This window comes from Ammospiza nelsoni, chromosome 7 (assembly GCF_027579445.1).
Source record: "Ammospiza nelsoni isolate bAmmNel1 chromosome 7, bAmmNel1.pri, whole genome shotgun sequence".
Taxonomy (NCBI): Eukaryota; Metazoa; Chordata; class Aves; order Passeriformes; family Passerellidae; genus Ammospiza; species Ammospiza nelsoni.
The window spans coordinates 3,118,999-3,143,984 of NC_080639.1; the positions used below are offsets into that span (position 1 = coordinate 3,118,999).

Genomic DNA, 24,986 nt, shown 5'->3' on the forward strand with positions numbered 1-24,986 from the left:
CCAGGCAGGAGCTGCTGCTCTGGTGAGCTTCCTCTGCACAGGAGCCACCATCAAACCCTGTCAGCCCTCAGGGAAGCAGCCACAGTGACTCATACCCAGTTTGTCTGCCAACTGCTTGGCCAGCTTGCCCTTCCCAGAAGAGAGATTCCCCTCCACTGTGAAGACTTTGCTGTGCTCTGTGAACTTCTTGGTGGTCCTTTCTCCCAGCATGTACGACAGCCACCCATACTGCCGGCTCTGCTCAGGGCTGGTGTGGATTCTTGCCTGGAGGAAAAACCCATAGAAATCAGCAGATTTGGAGGGATTCTTTAGCTAAAAACACACACAGGACACACTCTTATATATCTAATACAAGGAATTGTTGCTCAGTAACCTCGGCACTGTCATTTCAGCTTAGCGGCTGCAGCAGTGCTTAGGCTGGGAAGTTGTTCATGAAATTAAAGGCTGAGAAGGCAGAAAACACGGAACAACTTCCAGTCTGAAGGCCAGACACACATCACACCCAGAGTTCCCAAGAGAGACCCCACATTAGACTTTTGCTTGCATTTTCTGTGGTTTGGGGCATGTAATAACACTAAATTCGCTCTCAGGAGAGTTACAGCTTCATTTCAATATCGCTTAGTGGGCAAAAGCTTGGACGCCGCTTCCAGCCTTAACTATTGCACGATTTCTGAGAGGCGGCAAGAGGGACCCACCTAAGCTATGAGGTGAAGGCAGGGCCTTTCTGAGCGCCTTTCTACAAACCTCATTCCGAGCGGCGCAGTGACCTCCCTCACACAGCGGCGTCCATCCCTATCTAACACTCCTTTCCCCGCAGCACCGCTGCCCACAGCCGCCACCGCAGCTCACCGCACTCCCCTCCCCGGCCTCTGCTCCAGCCTGCCCCGCATTCCTCCGCCTCTCCCAGCTCCCAGCCCCGGGGAGAGGCACCTCCGGCCCCGGGCTGTGCTGCCCACCCACCCCAGCAGGACAGCGCTCCGGACACAGCCCCGCCCAGCCGCCCGCACTCACCCTCAGCAGGATGGAGCCGCTGTCCGGCGCGGAGCGGCCCCGGGCGGCCGCGGCCCGGCCCAGCCGGGACACCCACAAGGACATGGCGGAGGGCGGCGGCGCGCGGCGATGACGCCAGCGGGAGAGGCGGCGCGCCGCGGTGAGGAAAGCGCCTTGCGGCCACGCCCATGGCCACGCCCCCTTGAGAAAGACCACGCCCACGAATCGTGAGGGCTCTGGCGGGAGAGGGGACAGGGACGGGGACTGTGGGACCGGGAACGGCCCGGGGTAGGGACTAGGGGGGACAGAGAACAGCCTGGCCAAGGAACAGGGCTCAAGCACTAGGCGGGACCAGGGACAGTCGGGTCAGTGAGCAGGTGGGACAGGGAACAGCCGGGTTAGAGAATGGAAACAGCCTGTTTAGGAACAGGGAACAGCGGGGTTAGGGAATGGGAACAGCCGGGTTAGGAACAGGGAACAGCCTGTTTAGGAACAGGGAACAGCCTGGTGAGGAACAGGGAACAGCCTGATTAGGGAATGGGAACGGCCGGGTTAGGAATAGGGAATAGGCGGGTTAGGAACAGGGAACAGCCTGGTTTGGGAATGGCGGTCGGAATAGGAACGGGCAGAAGGTGGGACCGGGCCCACCCGAGTCAGGGAGCAGTGGGATAGGGAACAGGCGGGAGCCGGGTGGGACAGGGGACAGCCTGCATTGGGAGCGGCAGGATAAGGAACAGCCGGGTTAGGGAGCAGCTGGGAATGGGGAACAGCTGGGTTAGGGAGAAGGTGGTGTGAAAAACGCCAATCACTTGTTTTTAAATTTTTAAAAGTTTAATAGTAATAAAATGGTTATAAAAATAGTAATGCAATTAGAGTAATAATAATTTGGACAATTTGGATTAGGACAATATGAGACAATAGAAACAAAGAGTTACTGATGGTCCGGGTACCTTTTTCTGGGCAAAATAAGCCCGAAAAAGGACCCACGTTAACAGAGGATTAACCCTTAAAAGCAACAGCCTGTTGCATATTCATACACCTCATACATGATGCATAAATTCCATTCAAACACAGGATTCTGTCTGATCAGTATCAGCTTCTTCCTCCAAATCCTGACAGTGCCTTCAAGGCGGAAAGAAGTTCATTTCTTCTGATAATGGAGCAATAAATTCTCTTTCTCTGAAAGATTCAGGTGTCCTGTGGCTGCTACCTTGGTGTGAGTCCTTTCTTTAGAAAAAAAGCATCCTACACACCATAGTTTCTATTTTAACATTTTTTTATAACCTAAAACTGTACTTAACAACACTTCTTAAGAGAATTAATGCAGCACTACTTTCTAACACAACACATACGATATTCATTTGAATATTTGCGAAAAGCCAATCATAGAATACAGGCATTTTTCACAGTGGGAATAGGGAACAGCCGGGTTAGGGAGCAGCCAGGAATAGGGACAGACAGGATGCCTGCACTGTGCCACCCGCAGGTCCCCACAGGAGGGAGCCTGGGACGGGTCTCTTCCCAATACCTGCACATCCAGTTGCCCTAATTCCCTCCGCACCCTGCTCCAGGTGCTGGAGCAGCATCCCCAGGCTTGGAGGCTGGCAGCGTGTGCAGTGACCCGAGCCGTCGTTTAAACGCATTAAATTAAATTCCTGGGCCTGGGAAGGTCGCAACCAAACGTTTTCCACATTTCCCATCAAAGTGACATCGGCTCTGCTGAGCTGGCGCATTTGTGACACCATTAGCGGCCTCTGCTTTGCCCCCTGGCAAGAAGCAATCAAGTTGCATGTCAAGGATTTATCCCTGGAATTTGCAAACAGCTTGAAAAACCCAGCCAAACAATCCACAAAGGATGTGTCCAGCTTTCCTTAACAGCTCTGGCTGCAGCCAGACTCGTTGGATGCTCCAAGCCCTGGCCTTGAGCCCTTCCAGGGATCCAGGGGCAGCCACAGCTTCCCTGGCCAGCCTCAGCACAGCAGCTGGAGCTGATTTTGGGGGAAGAGCAAATATTTTGGGTGACATTAACTCAGGGAAAGGCAAAAACAGGCTGGCTTTTCCTGAAGGGGCATCAGGCTCTGGAATGGTGATGCATGGACATGGTGTTTGCCAGGATTCTGTGTCCCCTTGACAATGGCCCACAGGCACGGTAATCCCCACATTCTTGGAGCATGGTGGGCCATGGATCATCCTGAGAAAAACTAAATCACAACAGTGTTTAGAATTGTGACATAAAATTGGGGCTATAAACCGCTGATGAGTAAAAATTGGGAATAGAAACTGCTGAGAAAGCTGATGAGTGCCCCTATAAATACCTGTAACCCTCAACTATCGGTGTGCAGCTGGAGGGAAAACTTCCCCCGCTGTACCCAGCGCTGTATTGCTCATACTTGACCAAAATAATTAATAAATTGATTGCTGCTTGAATATTGGCCTAGTCAAGCTTCTTATTCATAACAAGTTCTACAATAGAAAACTTTTGAAGAATAATTTTAGAATATTGCTTGTATCCTTGAAACCATAGCTTTGGAATTTATATATAAAGGCAGCATGCTTATCTCACACCTTAATAAAGCAGAGAAAAACAGCTTGAGAAAGGAAGATGAACATCAAATCAAGGATTAATAGTTTCGACCAAGGGAAGGTGGACATCACTGTTATGAGATTTACAGTCCTTGTAACTAAAAGGTAGAACCATGTGACGGTGTTCGCAGGGGTTCTTGGATAGGGGAAGAGATGAGAATGTTGGCTCCGTGTTTCAGAAGGCTTGATTTATTATTTTATGATATATATTACATTAAAACTATACTAAAAGAATAGAAGAAAAGGTTTCATCTCAGAAGGCTAGCTAAGAATAGCAAGGAAAGAATGATAACAAAGCCAGCTGTGTCCAAGCCAGCTGACTGTGATTGGCCATTAATTCCAAACATCCACATGAGACCAATCACAGACCCACCTCTTGCATTCACAGCAGCAGATAATAATTTTTTACATTTTGTTCCTGAGGCCTCATGGCTTCTCAAGAGGAAAAGTCCTAAGGAAAGGATTTTCCATAAAAGTTGTCTGCGACAGACCCACATCTGGGGAGCTGGACTTCACCAGATGGGATTCGTCTTTCTTCTTTCCAAAACCGGACCCCTGACATCTGGGGATACTCCTTTTGGGATACATCCTGAGACAAACTAAATCACAACGGCGTATAGAATTGTGATGTAAAAACTGGGACTAGAAACTGCTGAGAAAGCTGGTGAGTACCCCTATAAATAAATAAATACCTGTAAAGCTCAACTATGGGCGTGCAGCTGGAGAGGGAAAACTTCCCCCGCTGTACCCAGCGCTGCATTGCTCACACTTTACCTCTGCTGCTTGAATAGTGTCATAAATAAGAAGTGTCGAGCTCCTCATTTATGACACTAGGGACCGCGCTCCGTGGGTTCGGTGTCCCCAAGGGCGTGGTGTCCCCAAGGGCGTGGTGTCCCCAAGGGCGTGGTGTCCCCAAGGGCGTGGCCGGTGCCGGTGTCCGGAGCCCCGCCCCGGGCGCGGTGCCGCTGTCGCCGCTGTCCTTGCCGGTGGTGTCGGGGATGTACGCGGGCAGGAAGAGGAGGAAGCCGGTGCCCAAGAGGTGGGTGCGTGGGACGGGGCAGCGAGAGCCCGGCTGGGCTCTGGGAAGTGCCTTTGGGGGAGCCAAAGGCGGCGGCGGCGGCAGCAGCAGCAGCACGCTTGGGTTGCCGGGTTTAATCAGGTTTAATTGGAGCTAACGAGCTGCCGGCTCCGGCACGCTGGTGGGAGAGCAGAAATCCCGAAGATGCTCGTCCTCCGTAAGCTCGCCGCGGAGTTTGAGCCGCTCGGCGCTGATTTGCAGGCTGGGTTGTTTTTGGTGCCCGCCTAAATCAAACGTACAGCGATTAGTAATTACCAAAACACCTCGATTCTGTAATTATTAATTACCGCGCTGCTCAGTAGCTGTTGCATAACATCCCCCTCGGTGTCCCCGGTGTTTCCTGCCTTTCCCAGCTCCCAAGTCCCACCAGCCTGTTTAACCTCAGCTTTTCCAGGTGTATAGGAGCTAAAGGTGGGTGTCTGTTTCTGGGAGGCTGTGGGGAAGGACACGGATGAGCTGAGTCCAAGCCCAGGATGAAGGAGGGAGCATCAATACTTTAAACCTGTGGCGAAGTGACCCTGAGCCTCTCTTGGGTATTTAATTGAGAGTCTTGTTGAGTAAACATGAAGGATGGTTGTTTTGCCACAAACCTGTCTTCTGTTTGTCTCAAAGTGGTGATTCCAGCCCTCAGCACACCAGCCTGAGGGTTTGGGCTGGATTTTTGCGTCTCAGGGGGCAGGAGAAGGTGTCTCTTTGGAGCAGAAGGGCCCTCATTCCCTGAGTTCTGCAAGGTCAGCCTTGGGAATGGGAAGAGACTCATTTTCTCTGTGCTGGGTCAGACCTTGGAGCGGGATCCTGCTGGGAGCAGCCAGGCGGAGCAGGGCTGGTGGCAGTGGGATGTGACAGGGAGGATGGTCTGAGGGGTTTCTCCTTCTTAGTTACTCAAAAAAACTGTTCTTGAAAATTAATAGATCAGCTCAGGCAAGTGCCACTGTCAGGAATAATCTCCCTTGGTACTTGCCAGCTTGCAGAAGGGATACACTTCCCCCGTTCAAGGAGCAGCTGGGGAAAAACAAACCAGTCCCATTTTCTCTTCTTTCTTTATGTTTGGAGCTGGATTTGGATGGTGAGTGGCCAGAAGACTTTAAAGGATATCTGAGGAATCTCAGACAAATTTTCTGAAACCTAATTTAATTTTTCTCCTTCCTGGTGCATGACTGTGATTTCAAAAGTGTTTCAGCTTTGTAAACAGTGCCAGTGTGTTTTACCCAGCTTGTGTGGACTAGTTTGGAGCTGGATTGTGCCAGCCTCCCTGAGAGAGGGGATATCCCTCCTGATGCAGCTCTTATAACCCAACAGGCTTCAGCTTTCCTGGGAAAATGCTGCAGTTTTCCATTCAGCCTTAAAAGACCCCTCAGTCTCTCCCTGAGCTGCAAATTCAACAGGCACTTCGGTGCATTTCATTTAATGCTCATTTCCTCTCGTGTCACACATGCGAGCAGCCCTGCCAGATGAGATTGGAGAGTGATGGTAGAGGAGGGAGCTTAAATTGCTGCTAAACACTGGCAGGTCCTGTTATCCAAAGCTCCTTCCTGAAAAGAGGCTGCGAGTTTGTGGTTAGACAAATTACATCAAACCAAAGGAGCTGTGTGTTAGGGGATAGAGATCTGGGTTTGTCTTTGAGCTGTGAAATTCAGATTGGCATTAAAAAATGAAGGACACAGGTTGACATCCAGGACTTGTTAAAGCTATTAACTGAGCTCTTACTGCTGTGCTGGGGTTTTGGCTGGGGTGGGTGAAATAAGTGCTGCTCACAGAGATGGGACCTCGTGTAGGCTTCAGGCTGATCTCCTGGACACTGTTCCTCCTAAGTTTGGCATCAAATGCTGGTTTAATTTGGAAATGCCCATCTGAAAGGGACAGAAATCAGAATATTGGAAGAAAACAAAAGTTTTGGTTTTTTTTTTTTGTTTTTTTTTTTTAAGAGAGGCTCTTTTCACAGTGCAGTGCCCTGAATCACCCTATGCAATGTCCCTTTGTTTAAGTCACAGAATCCCAGAATGGTTTGTGTTGGTTAGGGACCTTAAAGCTCATCTCATTCTGCCCCATCCCTGAAAGTGTTCCAGGCCAGGTTGTACAGGGCTTGGAGCAGCCTGGGATAGTAGAAGGGGGTGGAACAAGATGAGCTTTGAGGTCTCTTCCAACCCCAACTACTCTGTGATTTCTAAGAGGAGCAGTGTGTGTGTGTAAAAATCTTAAGCATTTCACTGTTGTGGCTGCACCAAAGCCAGTGCTGGGTTTGAAAAGAGCCTGCTGGACAATCCCAGCTTGATTACCCTCCCCTGTGCCTCTTGCAGCCCCAAAGCCCCCCCTGCCGAGGGTGTGAAGTCCAACCCCTCCAAGCGGCACCGGGAGCGGCTGAACCAGGAGCTGAGCAAGCTGACGGGGCTGCTGCCCTTCCCCGAGGATGTGCGCTCCAGGCTGGATAAACTCTCCATCCTCCGCCTGGCCGTGGGCTACCTGAGGGTGAAGAGCTACCTGAGGGGTGAGTGTCTGTGCTGGGAGCGGGGAAAAGCCCCTGAGATCGATCCCCACTGCACAGCGGGTGTTCCGCTGTGACGGCGTTCACAGGGGTCCCGGGATGAGGGGAGAGACGAGGATCTGACTCCATGTTTCAGAAAGCTGATTAATTATTTTTTTTTATATATTACATTAAAACTATACTAAAAGAATAGAAGAAAGGATTTCATCAGAAGGCTGGCTAAGAATAGGATGGGAAAGAATGATAACAAAGGTTTGTGGCTCGGCTCTCTGTCCGAGCCAGCTGGGCTGTGATTTGCCATTAATTAGAAACAACCACATAAGACCAATCACAGATCCACCTGTTGCATTCCACAGCAGCAGATAACCACTGTTTACATTTTGGTCTTGAGGCTTCACAGCTTCTTAGGAGGAAAAATCCTAAGGAAAGGATTTTCCAAAAAAGATGTCTGTGACATTCCATCCCAAGCTTTGAGATGGGAGGTTGTGTTTCCTGAGGGAAGCGTGATGGTGAGTTATAGGAGCAGGCCCTTGGATGTTGATGCTGGCAGGAAAATGTCACCATGGATGGTGGGAGACACTTGGGGGCCTGCCCAGCAGCTGAGACCTCCTGAAAAGTTCCTTCATCTCATAAGCAGCCATCCTTTATGTCCAACAATCCAGCCAGCCTTTATGTCCAAAACTCCTCCTTGTCGCACTCCCTGCACCCTGTGGAGAAGAAGAGAGAGGTGGGTAAAGCAGTGTGTCTTGCTGAACTGCAACAATGCCCTCGTCTGACTGGAATGGGAATTCAAAATTAAATTCACTAAATAATTGAATGTTCATGATATAATACATATTACATGTTCCCTTTTACTGTATTTCATATTCTGTCTTTCCTTGTTTATTCCATATTTGGCATTCTTATATTTATTCCATATTCCTTCTCTCCCTCCTACCCTCTCTGTTATTCTTCAACCCTTTATTATTATTACAGTTGCAGTGTGTGTTTAATAAATTTTAACATTGCATATGATGCAGGGCCTGGCTGGGGGCAGTCACCACATTCCCAGGAGTCACCAGCACACGTGGATAGGGACATGTTCCCTCTGCAGTGACTTGGGCCTGATGGAATGGGAGCTGGACACTGGGGAATGCAGAGCATATGGGGCAGGAAGGCAGCAGCAGCTTTTTATATTTAGAGGCTCCTATTGTGTCTTCTCCCCACGGCAGATTGGATAAACTTGGCTCCCTTGGTTTTTCCCTCGTGCCCACTCCTCTGGGCTCTCCCAGGGCCCTCTCCAGCTGGGATGCTGGGCTCCAGGAGGAGACTCCGGTGCCAAACTCTCCAGTTGGGAGCTGTGCATCCAAGCAGGAGCTGGTTCCCAGTGGATGTGCTCAGCGTGTGCTTCCCAGCGAGAGAGCTGCTCTGGAAAAGCCTTTGGCATTGCAGGGGCTCTGCAGCCCCCTTCTGCCAGGCCAATTATTCCCATCTGGCCACTTAGCTGTGATTGCCAGCTCCTTCCCCTTGCTCTGCCCTGAAGTTCATCTTGTTTGACTTCAGATCATCCCAGATACATCAGGCTTGGCCTGGGTCTCAGGCGTGCCTGGTGAGGACCCGTGCCAGCTGCAGGTCACAGCAGCCCCATGCTGCTGGTGTTTCCTGTTGGGAATTTTGGGGGTATGTGCTGGCACCCCTTGTGCTCTGCTTTCTGCCTCAGGTTTGCTGTCCTGTGCTTTGTGCAGGCTCTTCTCCTGCAGCAGGGAGAGCATGGCATCATCTGAGGAGCATCCCTATCCTCACCCACAGCCCAAGCCCAGCCTTATCTCCAGGCAGGAGGGAGATGGATGTTTTGATAGAGTGGTAATTGCCTTATCTCCAGGCAATTGAGAGACCAATTGCAGGGTGATGCCCTGAGGCTCCTTTTCCCCTTGTGCTGCATTTTCTCCAGCCCTAGAGTGGAGCCTGCATGTGTTGTCTGCGTCTTGTCTGGCTGCTAACACCAGGAGAAATCTGAGAAGGGGCTTCCAGCCTTCTCCACCTTCTCTGGTATTTCTGAGGTGTGGGTGCTGTGGAACAGACCTGTTTAATGGGGTGTAGGAGCCTGGGGCAGTGTTTAGGGTGGGGCAGAGCAGAGGACAGCAGTGACCGTGTTCACAGGGGTCTCAGGATGAGGGAAGAGACGAGGATCTGACTCTATGTTTCAGAAGGCTGATTTATTATTTTATGATATATATTACATTAAAACTATACTAAAAGAATAGAAGAAAGGATTTCATCAGAAGGTTAGCTAAGAATAGAATAGGAAAGGATGATCACAAAAGCTTCTGTCTTGGACAGAGTCTCCAAGCCAGCTGACTGTGATTGGCCATTAAATACAAACAACCATATGAGACCCATCACAGATGCACCTGTTGCATTCCACAGCAGCAGATAATCAATGTTTACTTTTTGTTCCTGAGGCTTCTCAGGAGGAAAAATCCTAAGGAAAGGATTTTCCATAAAAAGATGTCTGCGACAGACAACCACAGTGGGTTTGGGTGCTGGTATCTGTGCCTGCTTCCACAGGGGATACAAGGAAAGGGACTTGAAATCTGCATGGGATCCTGGTTTCCATTGCAGGGTATTGACTCACTGCATCGTCCTTTGAGTCTGCTTTGCTTTTAAATATTCTCCTCTGTCTGTGCTTTAATGAGAAACCAGACTAATTAGTAGTTTGCTGGAAATGATAAGCCTCGGGCCTAGAGAGGCAAGCTCTGGGAGCTCCTTCCATGCCTCCACGGGCTGATTCAGGGTGTGTCGCAGACATCTTTCACGAAAAAATCTTTTTTTTAGGATTTTTCCTCCTGAGAAGCCTCAGGAACAAAATGTAAACAATGGTTATCTGCTGCTGTGGAATGCAACAGGTGGATCTGTGATTGGTCTCAAGGAGTTGTTTTTAATTAATGGCCAATCACAGTCAGCTGGCTCGGACTCTCTGTCCGAGACACAAACTTTTGTTATTATTCATTCTTTGTTATTCTATTCTTAGCTAGCTTTCTGATGGAACTTTTTCTTCTATTCTTTTAGTATAGTTTTAATGTAATATATATCATAAAATAATAAATCAAGCCTTCTGAAACATGGAGTCAGATCCTCGTCTCTCCCCCAGCCCAAGAGCCCCTGTGAACACCATCACAGGTGTGCACGCTGTAACTCCCCTGTGCCCCAGGGCAAACACTGCAGGTGATGCACAGCTCTTTGCTGCCTGGGATCTCAGCCTTCCCTGCACAAAACCAGGGGGCTCATGGCTTGCTCTGCCCGAGCTCTGCCCAGCCTGCGTAGTGGTGACAGCTCTGGTGCTATCACTGCCTCTGCCTCAAAGGCACTTTAAAGGTTTTGTCACTCGTGTGAACAGTGGCTGGACCTCACTGCCAGATTTGTGCTGAGCTCTGTCTGCAAACCAATTTGCAGTGGTTGCTACTTGGACCTGTGTGTGACAGCCTCCCAGACAGATCTGGAGTGACTTTGCTGATGAGAGCAAGAGCCCAAGGAGAAAAGCTGGTGTCTCTGTTGCCGACTGCCACGATGCTCAGGCCTCTCTGTGCTGTGACTTGCTGCAAAGAGGGAGATCTCATAAAATCCTGGATGGATTTTTAGTGGCTTGGTAAAGCTCCAGATAGCTGGAGAGTTGTGTGTCCTATGGTTCCTGTAGCAAAGGAAGCAGATGTTGGGATTGCAGATGTGGCTCTGCCAAGGGTGAGCAAGAAAATGGGACTTAAAATGCTCTCTGAGGTGGAGAGGGTGTGATTAGGAAATGTGCTGCCATGCCTTCTTCCTAGGAGAAGAGAGGATCACAGAGTCCCACACTGGTTTTGGTTGGAATGAAGTTCATCCCATCCCACCCCCTTCCATGGGCAGGGACACCTCCCACCATCCCAGGGTGCTCCAAACCCTGTCCAGCCTGGCCTGAAACTCTTCCAGGGATGGAGCACCCACAGCTGCTCTGGTAATCTGTGCCTCACCACCCTCACAGGGAAGAATTCTTTCCCAGCATCCAACCTAACCCAGTCTCTTTCAGAATCCATGGCAAACCATGTCCTGGTGTGAGACCACACTCTGGAGTCTGGCAAAGCTCGGGATATCTAAGAGCTCCTAGCAAACAGTGAACAGTGGGCTGCCTCCCCATGCAGCTCACCTGGTTGGAGCTCAGGAGGCCTCACCAGGTCCTTTCCCCCTCTGGTGCTGGTCTCACCAGCTCCCTCCCCAGTGCTCCACTGTAGTACAGCTGGCAGCAGGTCTCCCTGGGTAATCTCGCTGCAATCAGCACTAAATTAGCTTTTTTTTATTCATCTCCTCTTTGTTTGTTGTTACCAGAGCTGGCTGTTGGGCCAGAGCTGCAGGGGTCTGAGGCAGTGAAAGGAGTCGAGCTCAAATCTGTCCCCGGGCAAGATCCTGCAGGACTGTGTGGGATGAAGGTTTGCAGCAGCAGGTTGGAGAGGCTGGTATGGATTTGGGGATGCCAGCGCTCCCCAGGGCATTTCTGTGCTCCTCAGAAGACGCTGAGTGACTTTTCCATGGAGTTTCTAATCCGTGGGTTTGGCATTTGTCTGTCCCACTTGGATGGCACGAGCCTGCTCTGCTTGGCACCGTGCCTTTGTTCAGCAGCTGAGGAGGCAAAGGTTGGTGCTGATTTGACAGGGTTTGGGATTGGATCCAAGACAAAAATGGTTGTGTGTGTCTCGGTGTTGCTGGAGGAGCTCCTGGCTTTTGGATGCCAGGCACCTCTAGAGCCTGTTCAAAGAGAATTGTTTGCCATGGATGAAGCTTGTCAGTGTAACCCAGTCTGAGAGAGCAGATCTGGCTCTGGGGTGGTTACCAATAACCTTTTATTTTCAGCACCAAATCTATGCCAGAGGCAAGGGATGTGTTTTAGCCTTGTCACGTTTTCCTTAGGGAATGTGATGGGCAAAAAAGTGAAGGGGTTAGATTACTTTGCCCCTTTGTCTTTCTTCTGCTGGAATTTTTCCTCCATTTCAGGGCTTAGGAACCTCCTTGCAGAGGCAAGAAAGCCAACCCATAAGAGGGTGTGAGACGGTGTTCACAGGGGTCTTAGGATGACAGGAAGAGATGAGGATCTGACTCCATGTTTCAGAAGGCTGGTTTATTATTTTATGATATATATTACATTAAAACTATACTAAAGGAATAGAAGAAAGGATTTCATCAGAAGGCTAGCTAAGAATAGAAAAAGAAAGAATGATAACAAAGGTTTGTGGCTTGGACTCTCTGTCTGAGCCAGCTCACTGTGATTGGCCATTAATTGGAAACATCCAACATGGGCCAATCAAAGATCTACTTGTTGCATTCCACAGCAGCAGATAACCAACGTTTACATTTTGCTCTTGAGGCTTCTCAGCTTCTCAGGAGGAAAAATCCTAAGGAGAAGATTTTTCACAAAAGATGTCTGCGACAGGGGTGCTCTTGGGGATGTATGGGGCCCATCCTGATTCATTGATGCTGGAAGCTCTGCTGATCCTGTCTGGCATCTTCCCTGGCTGAGTGAAAACCTTGCAGTCCTTGGGGATCACACCAGCAGCAGGAAACCTGCAGTGCTCTGGATGGTATTGGGGTTTGAAACAGAGCTGGATTTCCCCCTACTGTCTTAAAAATTACACTTAGCCTCTGTCACAGCACTTTGAAAATGTAGGTGATGACCACACTGCCCCAGCAGATGCCTGGGACTTACCTGGTAATGCAGATGGCTTCTGCCATGGTCTTTTTCATGGAATTATGGAATCACTGAGCTTGGAAAGACCTCTGCCATCACCAAATCCAACCATTAACCCAGCACTGCAAAGCCCACCACTAACCCATGTCCCTAAGCACCCCAGACAGGTGTTAATTCCCATTAACTGTCCAAGATGCACTGCATGAGATGGGAAAAACTGGGCACAAACAGCAAAAGCGAATTGTCCTTTTACCCAGTTAGTTTTGTTGTTGTGGGTATATTACAGATTGGATACACGTTGGACCGGTTTCCTTTAATCCCATTAATTTGTGATCTCAGCTGCTTTGTGTGGGAGTCTGAACTGCTCTATTGGAAGGAGTGTGTTAAATGGGATGAATTAGCCAGCTTTTAATACAGCTTCTCACCTGCTTTGTGCTGCCTGGCAGCCAGTGGGGGTCTCTTCTCCCTGCCAGCCACTGTTTCCAGTCCATCTTAGCCCTTGGCCCCTGCAGACCTGGCTGCAGCAGGCTGGGGGATCCATGGCTGTCACAGACATCTTTTCATTAAAAATCCTTTCCTTAGGATTTTTTCCTTCTGAGAAGCTGAGAGGCCTTAGGAACAAAATGTAAACACTGATTATCTGCTGCTGTGGAATGCAACAGGTGCATCTGTGATTGGTCTCATGTGGATGTTTGGAATTAATGGCCAAGCATGGCACAGCTGGCTCTCTCTCTGTCCGAGCCACAAACCTTTGTTATTCATTCTTTTCTATTCTTACCTAGCCTTCTGATGAGAACTTTTTCTTCTATTATTTTAGTATAGTTTTAATGTAATATATATCACAAAATAATAAATCAAGCCTTCTGAAATACGGCGTCAACATTCTCATCTCTTCCCTCATTCAAAAACCCCTGTGAACACGGTCACACATGGCTCCAGGTGGGATTCCAGAGGGTGGCATCTCCCCATCTTGTCTCAAGCAAGGGGCTGTTTCAGGAGTGACCCCCTCCCTCACATGAGGTTTCCTGTGTTGTAAGTCAGCTGGGATATGGTTAAAATGTTGGGGTTTTCCCTTCCAAGTCAAAAAGTGTCTGGGGATACACTATGGATAAATGAAGGTGGTATAGAATGCAATCTTATCCCCCGACGAGTTGCAGCTGGACCAATTACTAAAGATTAGGAGCAGGCCTGATGTTAACAGGCCACACCTGTAGCAAGTAAGAACAGTGGTATAAAAGAGTGGATTGGTGGCATCTGGAGTCAGATGATGATTACTGTAAGGACCAGGAGCTGTCAGTGCTTAGAGGAAATACCCACGAGAAACATCGAGGAGTTACGGAACTCTGGTGGTATGGAACCCTTGCACCATAATGATAATAAAACTCTTGATAAATAAGACAACAAAACAGTGACTTGGAATAGCCCCTGTACCCTTGGTGGTTGCATGGGCCTGGAGTCCTCTGCCTGGAAGTGCTTGGGTTTCCCTTGGGATTGCTCCCAGTCCCAATGGTTCTTGGCAGTTTGAGCGAGGATGAGTTCAGAGACCTGTTTGGAGGAGGAGCGCCACAGGAACAGCAGGGCCCCTGGCTGTGGATGGTGAGGACTGGGCTGGCTGTGAGCACCAGCTGCTCCACACCGCCAGCACTTTGGGGGCAGACAACATCTCTCCGAGTTTCCTGCCCTCTCTCCATGCTCCAGACCTTCTCCCCAGGTCAGGTGTGTCCCATGGGAGACGGATTCTGGAGGATTTTTGAGCTCAGCTGTGCAGGAATGGACTGCTCTGTGCTTGAGGGAAGGGGAAGCGAGCACCTTTGGTGGGAGATTAAAAGCCCCTTCCTGAGATCAGTGGGAGAGGTGAAGAAGTTTTGCTGGAAAGCCCAAAATGGGTATTCCCCGCTGGATTCTGAAAGCCACAGCAGCTCTCCCCAGCTTTCCCTGCAGATGCTGCTGGTGGTCACTGGGAGAGAGCTGGAGGCCAGATGCTCTCAGGACATGCATGCTCTCAAAAAGTTCTGTGCCCTTTTGGAGCTTTATTTTGGGAGAACTTGTTTCTTTTTGAAATCCCCTGCCAGCCTGCCTCATTTCAATGCTTTAGAGAGGAGTCAGCCCTTCAAAAGAAATCAAATTTTAAATGAGAATCGATGTTTCATTTTGAAACTATTAGGCTCCATGAGGTGCAAATTGAAGCCATGTGGTCCAGATGGGATTTTTTTCCCTTGGGGATCGCATGGCAATCACACTTTTTGCCTGGTGTCTGTAAGCAAAGATTCTGTTGACTCTCATCTTTCCCAGAGGTCTCACATGCCCTGAGCAGGCAGGTCTGACAGCACAGGAGGGAAAAGAGCAGAAGCCGTGGCTGATGGACGAGGTGGAGATGCTGCCTGAGCATCCCCAAGGAGTGCTGAAGGTCAGAGGGAGCAGGAAATGCCCCAGCTCTGGCAGCAATGGAGATGGGGGCTGACTCTGCTCCAGAGCACCCTCTGCACTGCTGTTTGTGTCACCCTGTGCAAGACCTGCAGCTGGTTACCCTAACCCTGCTGCATCCATGCCCTGCATGATGAAACCTCCACGGGTGGGTGCTTGTGGGCACTCAGGCTCCAGGTGTAAATACATCCCAGGGATGCTTTCATTCCAAGTTAGTTTTGAATTCAAACATGCCAATCCATTTTTTTTTCTGCAGAGCAAAGTGTCCCAGATCAGCAGTTGCACGTGAAACTTCTTTAGATTCCAAATTGTTTTGGTTACCAGAGAAGAAACCAAACAAACATTTAAAGCATTTCAGTGGTGCAGTGAGAGCTTCTGCCATGGAGAAAACTAAATGTATGGATAGTTTGAGGTGCCTCCTCATATCCAGAATTCAGAGGATCTTTTCCCTTTGCTTCCAGCACCACCTGACACCCAGGGCTGAGCTGGGCAGGCAGTGCTCTCTGCTGGGATGTGAGTTACACAGGGTATCAGACCTCAGGGAGCTACACAAGCTGCTGGTGGTGGCAGGGGTGGGGTGGTTCCTACACAGGAGCTGCTTTGAGCCTTTCTGTGATTTTCTCTTTTTTTTTTTTTTTTTTTTTTTTTTGTTTTGTTTTGTTTTGTTTTTGGTGTGAGCTGGCGCAAAAACATGCCTTGAAAATCATCCTTTTGCTGGTTTGAGTTTTTTTTTTTTCCAGTGATAATCAGCAGATAAAGGATCGTGCTGGAGATGTCCCTGGGAGCCTCTGTGCTCATTCCTGTTCCCTCAAGAGCTGGTTCTGTGGGAGTCCTGTGAGCAGGGCAGCAGGAGCTTCATGCTGGCTGCACCCAAGGGTGGAAGGCATCCAGTGCTGAAGTATGAGGAGGCTCCTGAATTGTCAGGAGCCAGGACATCCCTCTGGCTGTCCTGAGCAGCCAAGACTCCTGCCAGGGGTCTCAGAGCCCAAAATGCTTGTGGTTTTGATTATGACTTGTGGAGCAAATTACTAACTTTGTATGAAGATCAGCAAGCTACAACAGTTTAACCAGAATATTAGTGAAGTTATCACGGGGTGGAAAAGTAGATTTTGGGGTTTTTGGTATGGGAGTTCAAGAAGCAAGATGGAGGGATCTGGGCATGTCCAGCCTTTCTCCTTCTTCTTCTTGGCCTCCATCTTCTGCTGTGATGTTGGCACTTTTAGATTGGTTGGAAGCAAGGAGTTGCTGCCATGAGCTCCCCAGGCTGATTCAGTGTTGGGATCTCTAGCTGGTCAGAGTGACCCCAAGATAAGTTCAAAAGTCTCTTTTCCCAGCCCAGCGCTTGAAGAAGGAGTCAGGGCTCTTAATTTCTCAGTCTCAAGGTTGTTTATTTTATCTTATCTATAAAAAATTTTCTCCTGCCCTGCTCAGCAAATCAGTTCCAGGCACTCTGCCTGCCCACAGAGCTGTGTTATGTCTTTATACTAAAAACTACTTGTACAATGTTTACAATTACTTTCCAATGCCTATGACCTATGTTAGACAGTGAGCTTCTACTCTAAACCAATCTAAAAGTGCCACCATCACAGCAGAAGATGGAGGCCAAGAAAAAGAAGGAGCTAGGCTGGACATACCCAGTTCCCTCCATCTTGCCTCCTGAACCCCCATACCAAAAACCCTAAAATCTACTTTTCCACCCCATGATAACTTCACTGATATCCTACTTAAACTGTTGTGGCTTGCTGATCTTCATACAAGGTTGGTCATTTGCTCCACGGGTCATAATCAAAACCACAGGGGCATTTTGGGCTCTGTGCCAGGGTCTCTGAGCCCCCTGGCAAGGGTCTTGGCTGCTCAGGACAGCCAGAGGGATGTCCTGGCTCCTGACATTCTCCAGCCTGGGCAGCCCAGAAGCTGGGCATGGCTCTGTGAGTGGGCTCTGTGCCAGTTCCCAGTGATGGTCACGCCTTCCACCCAGCAGCTGCATGAGCAGCCCTGGGGTGGGGAGGAGGAGCAGGAGGCTCCTGGTTTGCCTCTTCTGTCACAGGCTTCTTTTATGGAAAATCCTTTCTTTAGGATTTTTTCCTCCTGAGAAGCTGAGAAGCCTCAGGAACAAAATATAAACGATGGTTATCTGCTGCTGTGGAATGCAACAGGTGGATCTATGATTGGCCCATGTTGGATGTTTCTAATTAATGGCCAATCACAGTCAGCTGGCTCGGACAGAGAGTCCAAGCCACAAGCTTTTGTTATCATTCCTTTCTATTCTATTCTTAGCTGCCTTCTGATGAAATCCTTTCTTCTATTCTTTTAGTATAGTTTTAATGTAATATATATCATAAAATAATAACTCAAGCCTTCTGAAACATGGAGTCAGACCCTCATCTCTTCCTGTCATCCTCAGACCGCTGTGAACACCGTCACACCTGTTCCACACTGATTTCTTGCCTTCTCACTTGCAGCCACAGCTCCAAACGTTGGCAACTGCGTGGGTCAGCCCAGACACCCAGGAGGGGACAGATGGACGGAGCTGCAGGGTGACAGGGAGCTGTTCCCTGAGGGAGAGCTGCTGCTCCAGGTATGGCTTGGTCATTTGGGGTCTGCCCAAACTGCTCTGGAGCTTTTTGTGGAGTGGGAAGAGACCCTGCCTTGCCCAGAGCTGCTTCACTGTGATTCCAGCAGGCACTGAGTTCCTGGGGACAGAGACCAGTGGCACTGCCTGGCTGGGATGGGTCCGGATCCCCATTCCCAACGTTTCCTCTCATCCCACTGCAATTTGCTGCCCCTTTGATTGTGTTACATCTCATGGACACAAGCTCTATCCCAACCAGGAGGTTCAGGGATGTCATGTGGTGGTGTGAGGATGGATCCCTGAGTAGTTCCCAAGGTGCTGGGCTGGTTCATTATCTTTAGCAAAGGGCAAGAGGAGAATGTTGAGAGCTATGGGACAAAACAACCCCCAGGAACTCCTTGCCCTACTGGGGCATTGTGTGAGCTCTGTGGGGATGAGTTCACAGCCTGCCTGGGATGGGAAAAGCCAGCTTTGTAGGTTGTGGGGGAGAAAAGAAGAGCAGTTGGATGTTGGAAAACAGTGGTGGACAAAGCCAGTGGGAAGTGAGAGCTGTGCTTTGTAGAAAGGCCACGTGTGTCTCATCAAACAGCTGACAGTGAAGCTCAGAGCACCAGGGGCTGGTGAATCAGCCTCCCACAGCGCTGCTGGTTGGGGCTGCCATTTGTAAGTGTGAGCTGGAAGGGCCTGGCATGGCAGGTCACGTGGAAAGGCTGACTGCTGAGCAAACATCTGGGCACATCAGCTGAGGAACGTGGGGCTCACTGGGGCTGCAGGGCGAGTCTGGCCAAGGTCTTCAATCATGCCATGTTCTTGCCATCTCCTGTGCCTGGGCTCTCAGAGAATCCCAGAATGGTTTGGGTGGGAAGGGACCTCAAAGCTCATCTTGTGATGAGCTGCCATGGGCAGGGACACCTTCCACTGTCCCAGGCTGCTCCAAGCCCCAATGTTCAGCCTTGCCTTGGGCGCTTCCAGGGATCCAGGGGCAGCCACAGCTGCTCTGGACACCCTGTGCTGCCAGGGCCTGCCCACCCTCAGCTCTCCTGTAGGCTTTCTGGGCCTTCAGTCCTCTTCTCCCACCTCTCCAGACACCGGCAGATGGATGCTTGGCTCTCTTTAAGCCTGGCTTTGGTCGCTTCAGCCCTGCTCCTGCAGGGCCCTCCCTTCCAGGCAGCAGGCAGTGTGAGCAGACCCCCCCAGCAGGAGTCTCCATGTGGGGTTTTGGCCAGGCAGTGACTCCTGGGAGCTCCGTGTGACTTCTGGCAGTGAATCCTGCACCACACGAGGTCCCCCACGGTGCCAGCTGTGTGTGAGTGTGATGGTCACAGAGGAGCAGCTGGATACCAGCAGGGAGCCCGTGGCTGCCCCAGCCTGGATCTGCTCCCGAGCACTCCCCAGGGCTTTGGGCTTGGACCATGTGATGGCAATTTGTTGAGCCATCAACATCAGAGCATTGGCAGGCTGGAGTGATTGAAGACATCTGGAGAGCTTATGAGGTGTTACTGTGACAGAAATCCCCCTGCTGAGCTGTCTGGTGGCTTTTTTTCCTCCCCACGAAGATCATTTTAAGCATATATTGTGATTTGCAGAAATCTCTGGCTTGGGATCCCTCAGGGGGCTGTAGCACACAAAGGGAAGGAACTAGTCCCTCAGCAAGCTGGATCTGTATGCTAGGTTTCCATTTAGGGTGTTCTTTCCCTAATTTCTCTCCTTCCATTCACTAATAAATTAAACATATCACAGCCAAGAACAGGGGGCATGAGTTACTACCTAGTGCAGTGTTTTGCTTTTGGGAGAAATCAGCCTGAAATGGTCACCGGAATCATAGAATATCCAGAGCTGGAAGGGACCCACGAGGATGATCATGTCCAAAGCACAGCCCTAGGAGAGTGTAGCTATTCCCAGATGGAAACGAGGACTCCAGATCCTCCACGGAACCTCTCCTTAGCTGGTCCCTCCTGATGCAGGAGCTGCCCTGCAGTGAGAGGGGGTTCCATGGAGGGTTTGGAGAAAGTGGTCAGTCCAGCTTGGATCATTGCTCGTGCTGAGAACGAGAAACTCCACAGAAGTGGATCTTGCATGGCTATCAAGTGCTGTCCTTTGTGGGGTTCCTTGTTGGGGAAGAAGGATGCTGAAGAAACAGCTGGGGGGGATTTCATGGTTCAGCAGCTGGATGGAAGCTGGGCAGAGTAAGTTTGGGCTGAACTTTTGCTTTCAGGCACTCAATGGATTTGTCATCGCTGTGACTGGGGACGGATACATCTTCTACATCTCCCCCACCGTGCAGGACTACCTGGGCTTCCACCAGGTGAGCACCGTGTTCTCCTGGCTGGAAACAGATGGATGCAGTCCTGGTGTGGGAAGGAGGTGCAGATGGAGAGCAAAGCTTCCCAAAGGGCACCAGCTCCTTCCAAAGGGGAAGGAGCTGGAATTTGCCTGTTGTTCACACTCAATCCTGCACTTTTAGTTCTCAGGAAGGGAAACCTTCTGCCCTGCCCTCCTCCTGACACCTGTGCCAGCCTGTCCAGGAGCAGACACTGTTCTATTTTGTCATTCCAGTCGGATCTCATCTACCAGAGCGTGTACGAGCTGATCCATGCGGACGACAGGGCCTCCTTCCGCCGCCAGCTGCACGGGCCCCCGGTGCATGCTGCTGACAGTGAGTGCCAGGCTGATCCTGCAGCACTTCACTCGAGCACTTCTGATCCAGGAGCTCAGGGTGTGTGCAGCACAGCTTGGAGAGCTTCCTGTTGCCTTTGCTTTTCCAGCTTTTCCCCCTGAACAGCTGCTGCTCGCCGGCTCGCAGCGCCTCTGTGCTGAGAAGCGATCCTTTGTGGAGAGGAGCTTCACCTGCCGCTTCCGCTGCCTGCTGGATAACTCCTCGGGATTCCTGGTAATGCTGGGACACCCCTCTGCTCCTCCTGGGCCCGCAGAGCCTCTTGTGTCCCATAGGGATGAGAGCACAGCCAGTTTCCACCACCCTGTTTGCTTCACACCCATGTTTTCTAATCCATGTAAGGCCTTGAATTTCCATGGGCGCCTGAAGTTCCTTCTTGGGCAGCAAAAGTCAGCAGCAGACAAGTCCCCGGTTGCTCTCTTTGCCATTGCCACACTCCTCCAGCCTCTCTCCATCCTGGAGCTCCGGACCAAAACGCTGATCTTCCAGACAAAGCACAAGCTGGACTTCACTCCCATGGCCTGTGATTCCCGGTAAGGCATCTCACACTTTCCCTGCGGCAAAATCCTGGTGCTGGACAGAAAACTAGACCTGGTGGGGACGAGGAACACCTGACCCAGCTCCCATGGCCTGATGTATTTGTCTCTCTACTGCAGGCCCCCAGTAACACGGGGGGGAGCAGGTTAACTGGGCACCAGCACTTCTTGTCTGCTGTGGTTTGGGTGCTTTGTGGAACAGGGGATGCAGCTCAGCCCAGGGTGGAGCATTGCCCCACCCAAAGCAGGGTCTGGCCAGTGGGGTGCAGCTGTGGGGGATGCATCCCTGGTGTCACTGCATTGCTGTGCTGTCTCCAGGGGGAAGGTTGTCCTGGGATACACGGAGGTGGAGCTGTGCAGGAGGGGATCCGGATACCAGTTTGTGCACGCGGCCGACATGATGCACTGCGCAGAGCACCACGTGAGAAGTGAGTGCTGGGGGGTGTTTGTGGGGTGCCTCAAGGCTCTGGCCTGGCTGTACTATTGCTCCTTGGTGCTGTCTGTCCTGGGGCTGGAGCAGCTGTGACAAAGGCTCTTCCTCCTGGATGAGCTCAGGGAGTTGGCAGAGGGACAGCATGCTGCATCTCCTGCTCCTGTAGCACGGCCACGAGGCAATACCCAACCTTGTGGCATCACAGCACGTGTCATTTGTCTGCCCCCATGGAGGATCTCTGCATGTGGCACTTCTTTTGTGTCCCTGCCCCAGTGATGAAGACGGGCGAGAGCGGGCTGACGGTGTTCCGGCTGCTGACCAAGAGGGGCAGCTGGGTGTGGGTGCAGGCCAACGCACGGCTGGTCTACAAAGGGGACAGGCCCGACTGCATCATCGCCCGCCAGCGAGCCCTGTCGTGAGTATTGCTGTTCCCCTTCAGCCGCTCTGGGCCTGAGGGGCTGCCCGAGGCCTGCAGTGGCTGTGGAGGGGGAGGGAAGTGTAGGTGAGGTTGGCACTTTGCGGCATTTGTCCTCCTGAGTGATGCAGACCTCTCTGTGGGCTCCCCAGAGCCCTCTTGTAGCCAGCCCAATCCAGCCCCCTTTTCCTCTAGAAAAGCCAGGGCAAAGCTGTGAGTTCCCCACCCCCTTGATGTTAGAAGGGTGGTTTTGCCTGGCCTGGAGGAGATGCTCATGCTGTTTTTCCATCCCTTTTTGCCTCCACGCCGAAGGAATGAAGAAGGGGAGGAGCATCTCCACAAGAGAAACCTGCAGCTGCCTTTCAGCTTTGCCACAGGGGAAGCAGTCTTGTATGGGAATGCCCTTCCTGGGTTCTTGGATTCGTTCCAAGCCAAGGAGGAGCTGCAGGTGCAAGCAAACTCCAGCTCAGAGCAGTGCTTGGTAGACCCCAACTCTCTCCTTGGGGCCATGATGAAGCAGGATGCATCCATATACAACTCCCACACGGATAACGTGCCTCAGTTCTCCCTGCCAGGTTTCATCCCTGAGCCTGATGGGCTGACCCAGAATGAGGACACCAGCAGTGCCAAGGAGGAGAGCAACTCCCTCCTGGTGGTCATTGAAACCCTCTTTGAGAAGAGCGAGGTGGATGGAAACGCCTGTCAGAGCCTGAATGTGGACAGCATGGAGCTGCAGCAGTGGGAGGAGGCTGTGCTCAGCCTGGGGGCACAGGAGGAGCCACCAGCTCAGGGGCTTGGCACCAAGGTGCCATCCTGTGTGGGGCAGGTGCTCCTCAGGGAGGGTGCTGGAAAGAGCCTGGAGTTCCCACGCTGCCATGGGGAAAGCAGTGCTGTGGCTCACTTCCAGCGCTGCTGGGCAGCTGGCTCAGCATTCCCAGCAGAGCCCCAGGCAGCGGGCACATGGGGAGGCCAGGGGGCTGTGGGCTCCATGGGCTCTGCTCCCTCTGAGGGCAGCTTTGCCCAGCCAGAGCAGCAGGTCCCGTTCAACCCAGCCAGGCTGGTGGCAGGGACTGTGCTGGGTGTCCCCATCTCCAGCAGCAAATCCTCTGCAGCACTGCAGCTGGCAAACCAAGCCCTTCAGGCAGAAGCCACCCTCTCTGCTCCTGTAGATAACACTCTTCCTGATGCTCAGAGCCAGCCTGGGTGCCAGCTGGTGCACTCAAACACCTTGGGGACTCTGTGCCACAGTGTCCCCCTCCAGGCAAACCCAGCCACTTGCCCATCAGAGGCTTCGCTGGCCGTAGCTCCAAAACAGCTGGAAGCTGCAGGAGCATACCTGGAGTCCCAGACTCTGCCAGGTGGCAGCCCTGAGAATCCCCCAGGGGCTGGGCTGTGGCTGCCACCCCCCTCCCAATCTTTTCCTTGCCCTGCCCAGGGCTTGCATGAGTCCCTGTTCTCTGGGGATGGGAAGCTCTGTGAGGTGGAGGTAGCTCTCCCTGCCCCCTTAGGAGCCAGGCAGCTGCCAGGGCATGGTGGCTTCCCCAAACAGCCCCTGGCAGGCCATGCAGAGCCCAGCTTTTCCTGGGAGGGGCAGCAGGCAGTGCCCCTAGAGGAGAAGTGGTTCTCACAGCCGTGGCTCCTGCAGGCTGGGGCAGCTCCAGTGCACCACAGTGGGCTCCAGCCGGGCTCCAGCACGGATCCCAGTGCCCACCAGATGGACTGCCTTGTGCTGTCCGAGTGCCAGTATGGAAACAGCCTTTTCAGGCATGACAGCATGTTCCTGAGGGATGTTGCTCAAACACCCCTTCCCCAGCAGCCAGGTGCTTTGCCTTGCCCTGCTGAGAACCGCCCTGGAGCACCCTGCTCCTCACCAGGCTCAGTTCCAAGGTGCTCAGCAGCTCTCCCTGTGAAGGTGGGTGCAGGAGCCCCCCCGTGCTCCGGGCAGGGCCCTGGCTGCCCATCAGTTCCCCTCTCAGCTGGGCAGCCCCTCTGTGCCTGTGAGATTCAGCTCAAGGTGAGGTGTGAGGGCTGCAGGACCTGAGGAGGGAGCAAGGGGTCTGCCAGGGGCGCAGCCATGCCATCCTTTGTGGGCAGCCTGGTTTGGAGCTCACTGTGAACCAGGAGCCCTGTCTTGGAAAACCACCAGCAGCTGCGAGCTCTTGTCGTACCTGCCAGTGGTGCCCCTTGGTCTCTCAGGATTTTGTCATCCAATGCTGTCAGGCAGTCTAAGATTGAGTGGTTTGTTCCATGAGGAGTCTTTCAGGGAGATGCTGCTGGGCCAGGGGCAGCCTCTTGGGGATGGAGCTGCTGCCTCACAGGCAGATAGCACTGAACTGCTGTTCCTCAGCAAAACAGCGTGGTCTCCTCATCTCCTGTGTTGGACCACCCTTGTCATGCTGCTTAGTCCCCTGCATCATCTCTGCCAACCTGAGCCTCTTTTCCTCCTCTGCTCTCCATCTCCTCCAGAGACCCTCCCGAATCCTTTGGAAAAGATGTTACCAAGCACTTCAAGAAGCTCAGCAGCATTGAAGGGTCTTGATGGGAGTGGAGGCATCTTGGGGATTTGGGCTCTCCAGCAGCCTCCCAGGGGAATTTGGGGGAGGTGGGTACCAGGCCATTGTAACCTCTCTGGGATGCAGAGTGGGGAAGGTCCAGCCAAGCTCCGCTTGGGTTTGTCACTGGCTTGTCCTTGTCGTCCTCTTTGCTCCACGGTGCTGTGGGACAGAGAAGGGTCGGGGTTCCCCCTGTGGTTTTGCCAAAACAGTGGGAAGGAAAGGCAGGAAGGGATGCGGTGACCACTGGCTGCCTCTCCACTTCAGACCCACTTGATGCCCCTCAAACCATTTTTTCTGCAGCCCAGAGCAACCACTTTGTTGAATTCTCTTCCTTTTCTATATATGTAACCTGTAATGTGAATGAATTGTTTTTTCCCCACCATGAATGCAAAGTCTTGCAGATCCATCAGGGAAACCCACAAAAAAAAGCAATGACTGGGGAGGGTGGGGATGATTTGAGACCACAATGACTTGCAACATTGGGTCAGAGAGACCAGAGTGCTCGGGGACATTCACACCTTCCCCTGATGCACCCTGAGCATCACATCTGCCTGG

The 24,986-nt window shown here is 51.7% G+C and overlaps 2 protein-coding genes across 2 annotated transcripts in view; one reads left to right on the forward strand and one right to left on the reverse strand.

The window, feature by feature from the left end:
• The window catches only part of NDUFA10 (NADH:ubiquinone oxidoreductase subunit A10), a 29,715-nt gene extending 28,597 nt beyond the window's left edge, over positions 1 to 1,118 (reverse strand). The window contains exons 1-2 of the mRNA XM_059475750.1: positions 1,012 to 1,118; positions 96 to 264 (exon numbers count right to left, since the gene is read on the reverse strand). Coding sequence (XP_059331733.1) covers positions 96 to 264; positions 1,012 to 1,095 — 253 coding nt within the window. The 5' untranslated portion in view covers positions 1,096 to 1,118. The remainder of the gene's footprint in view (positions 1 to 95; positions 265 to 1,011) is intronic.
• A 3,453-nt stretch (positions 1,119 to 4,571) lies between these two features.
• LOC132075451 (uncharacterized) lies at positions 4,572 to 23,917 on the forward strand. Its single transcript, XM_059475894.1, has 10 exons — positions 4,572 to 4,612; positions 6,949 to 7,136; positions 17,709 to 17,824; positions 20,034 to 20,123; positions 20,375 to 20,474; positions 20,584 to 20,708; positions 20,835 to 21,025; positions 21,347 to 21,456; positions 21,735 to 21,876; positions 22,189 to 23,917. Exons 1-10 carry the CDS (start codon positions 4,572 to 4,574, stop codon positions 23,915 to 23,917), a joined length of 2,832 nt encoding a protein of 943 aa, XP_059331877.1.
• Positions 23,918 to 24,986: the final 1,069 nt, after the last annotated feature.

Excerpts from the sequence above, each read along its gene's own strand:
- LOC132075451 (XM_059475894.1), top strand. The coding sequence starts at position 4,572 with ATGTACGCGGGCAGGAAGAGGAGGAAGCCGGTGCCCAAGAG. Across the intron at positions 7,137-17,708 it reads GGTGAAGAGCTACCTGAGGG|CCACAGCTCCAAACGTTGGC; the intron begins GTGAGTGTCTGT and ends TCTCACTTGCAG. Across the intron at positions 20,124-20,374 it reads ACTACCTGGGCTTCCACCAG|TCGGATCTCATCTACCAGAG; the intron begins GTGAGCACCGTG and ends TTGTCATTCCAG.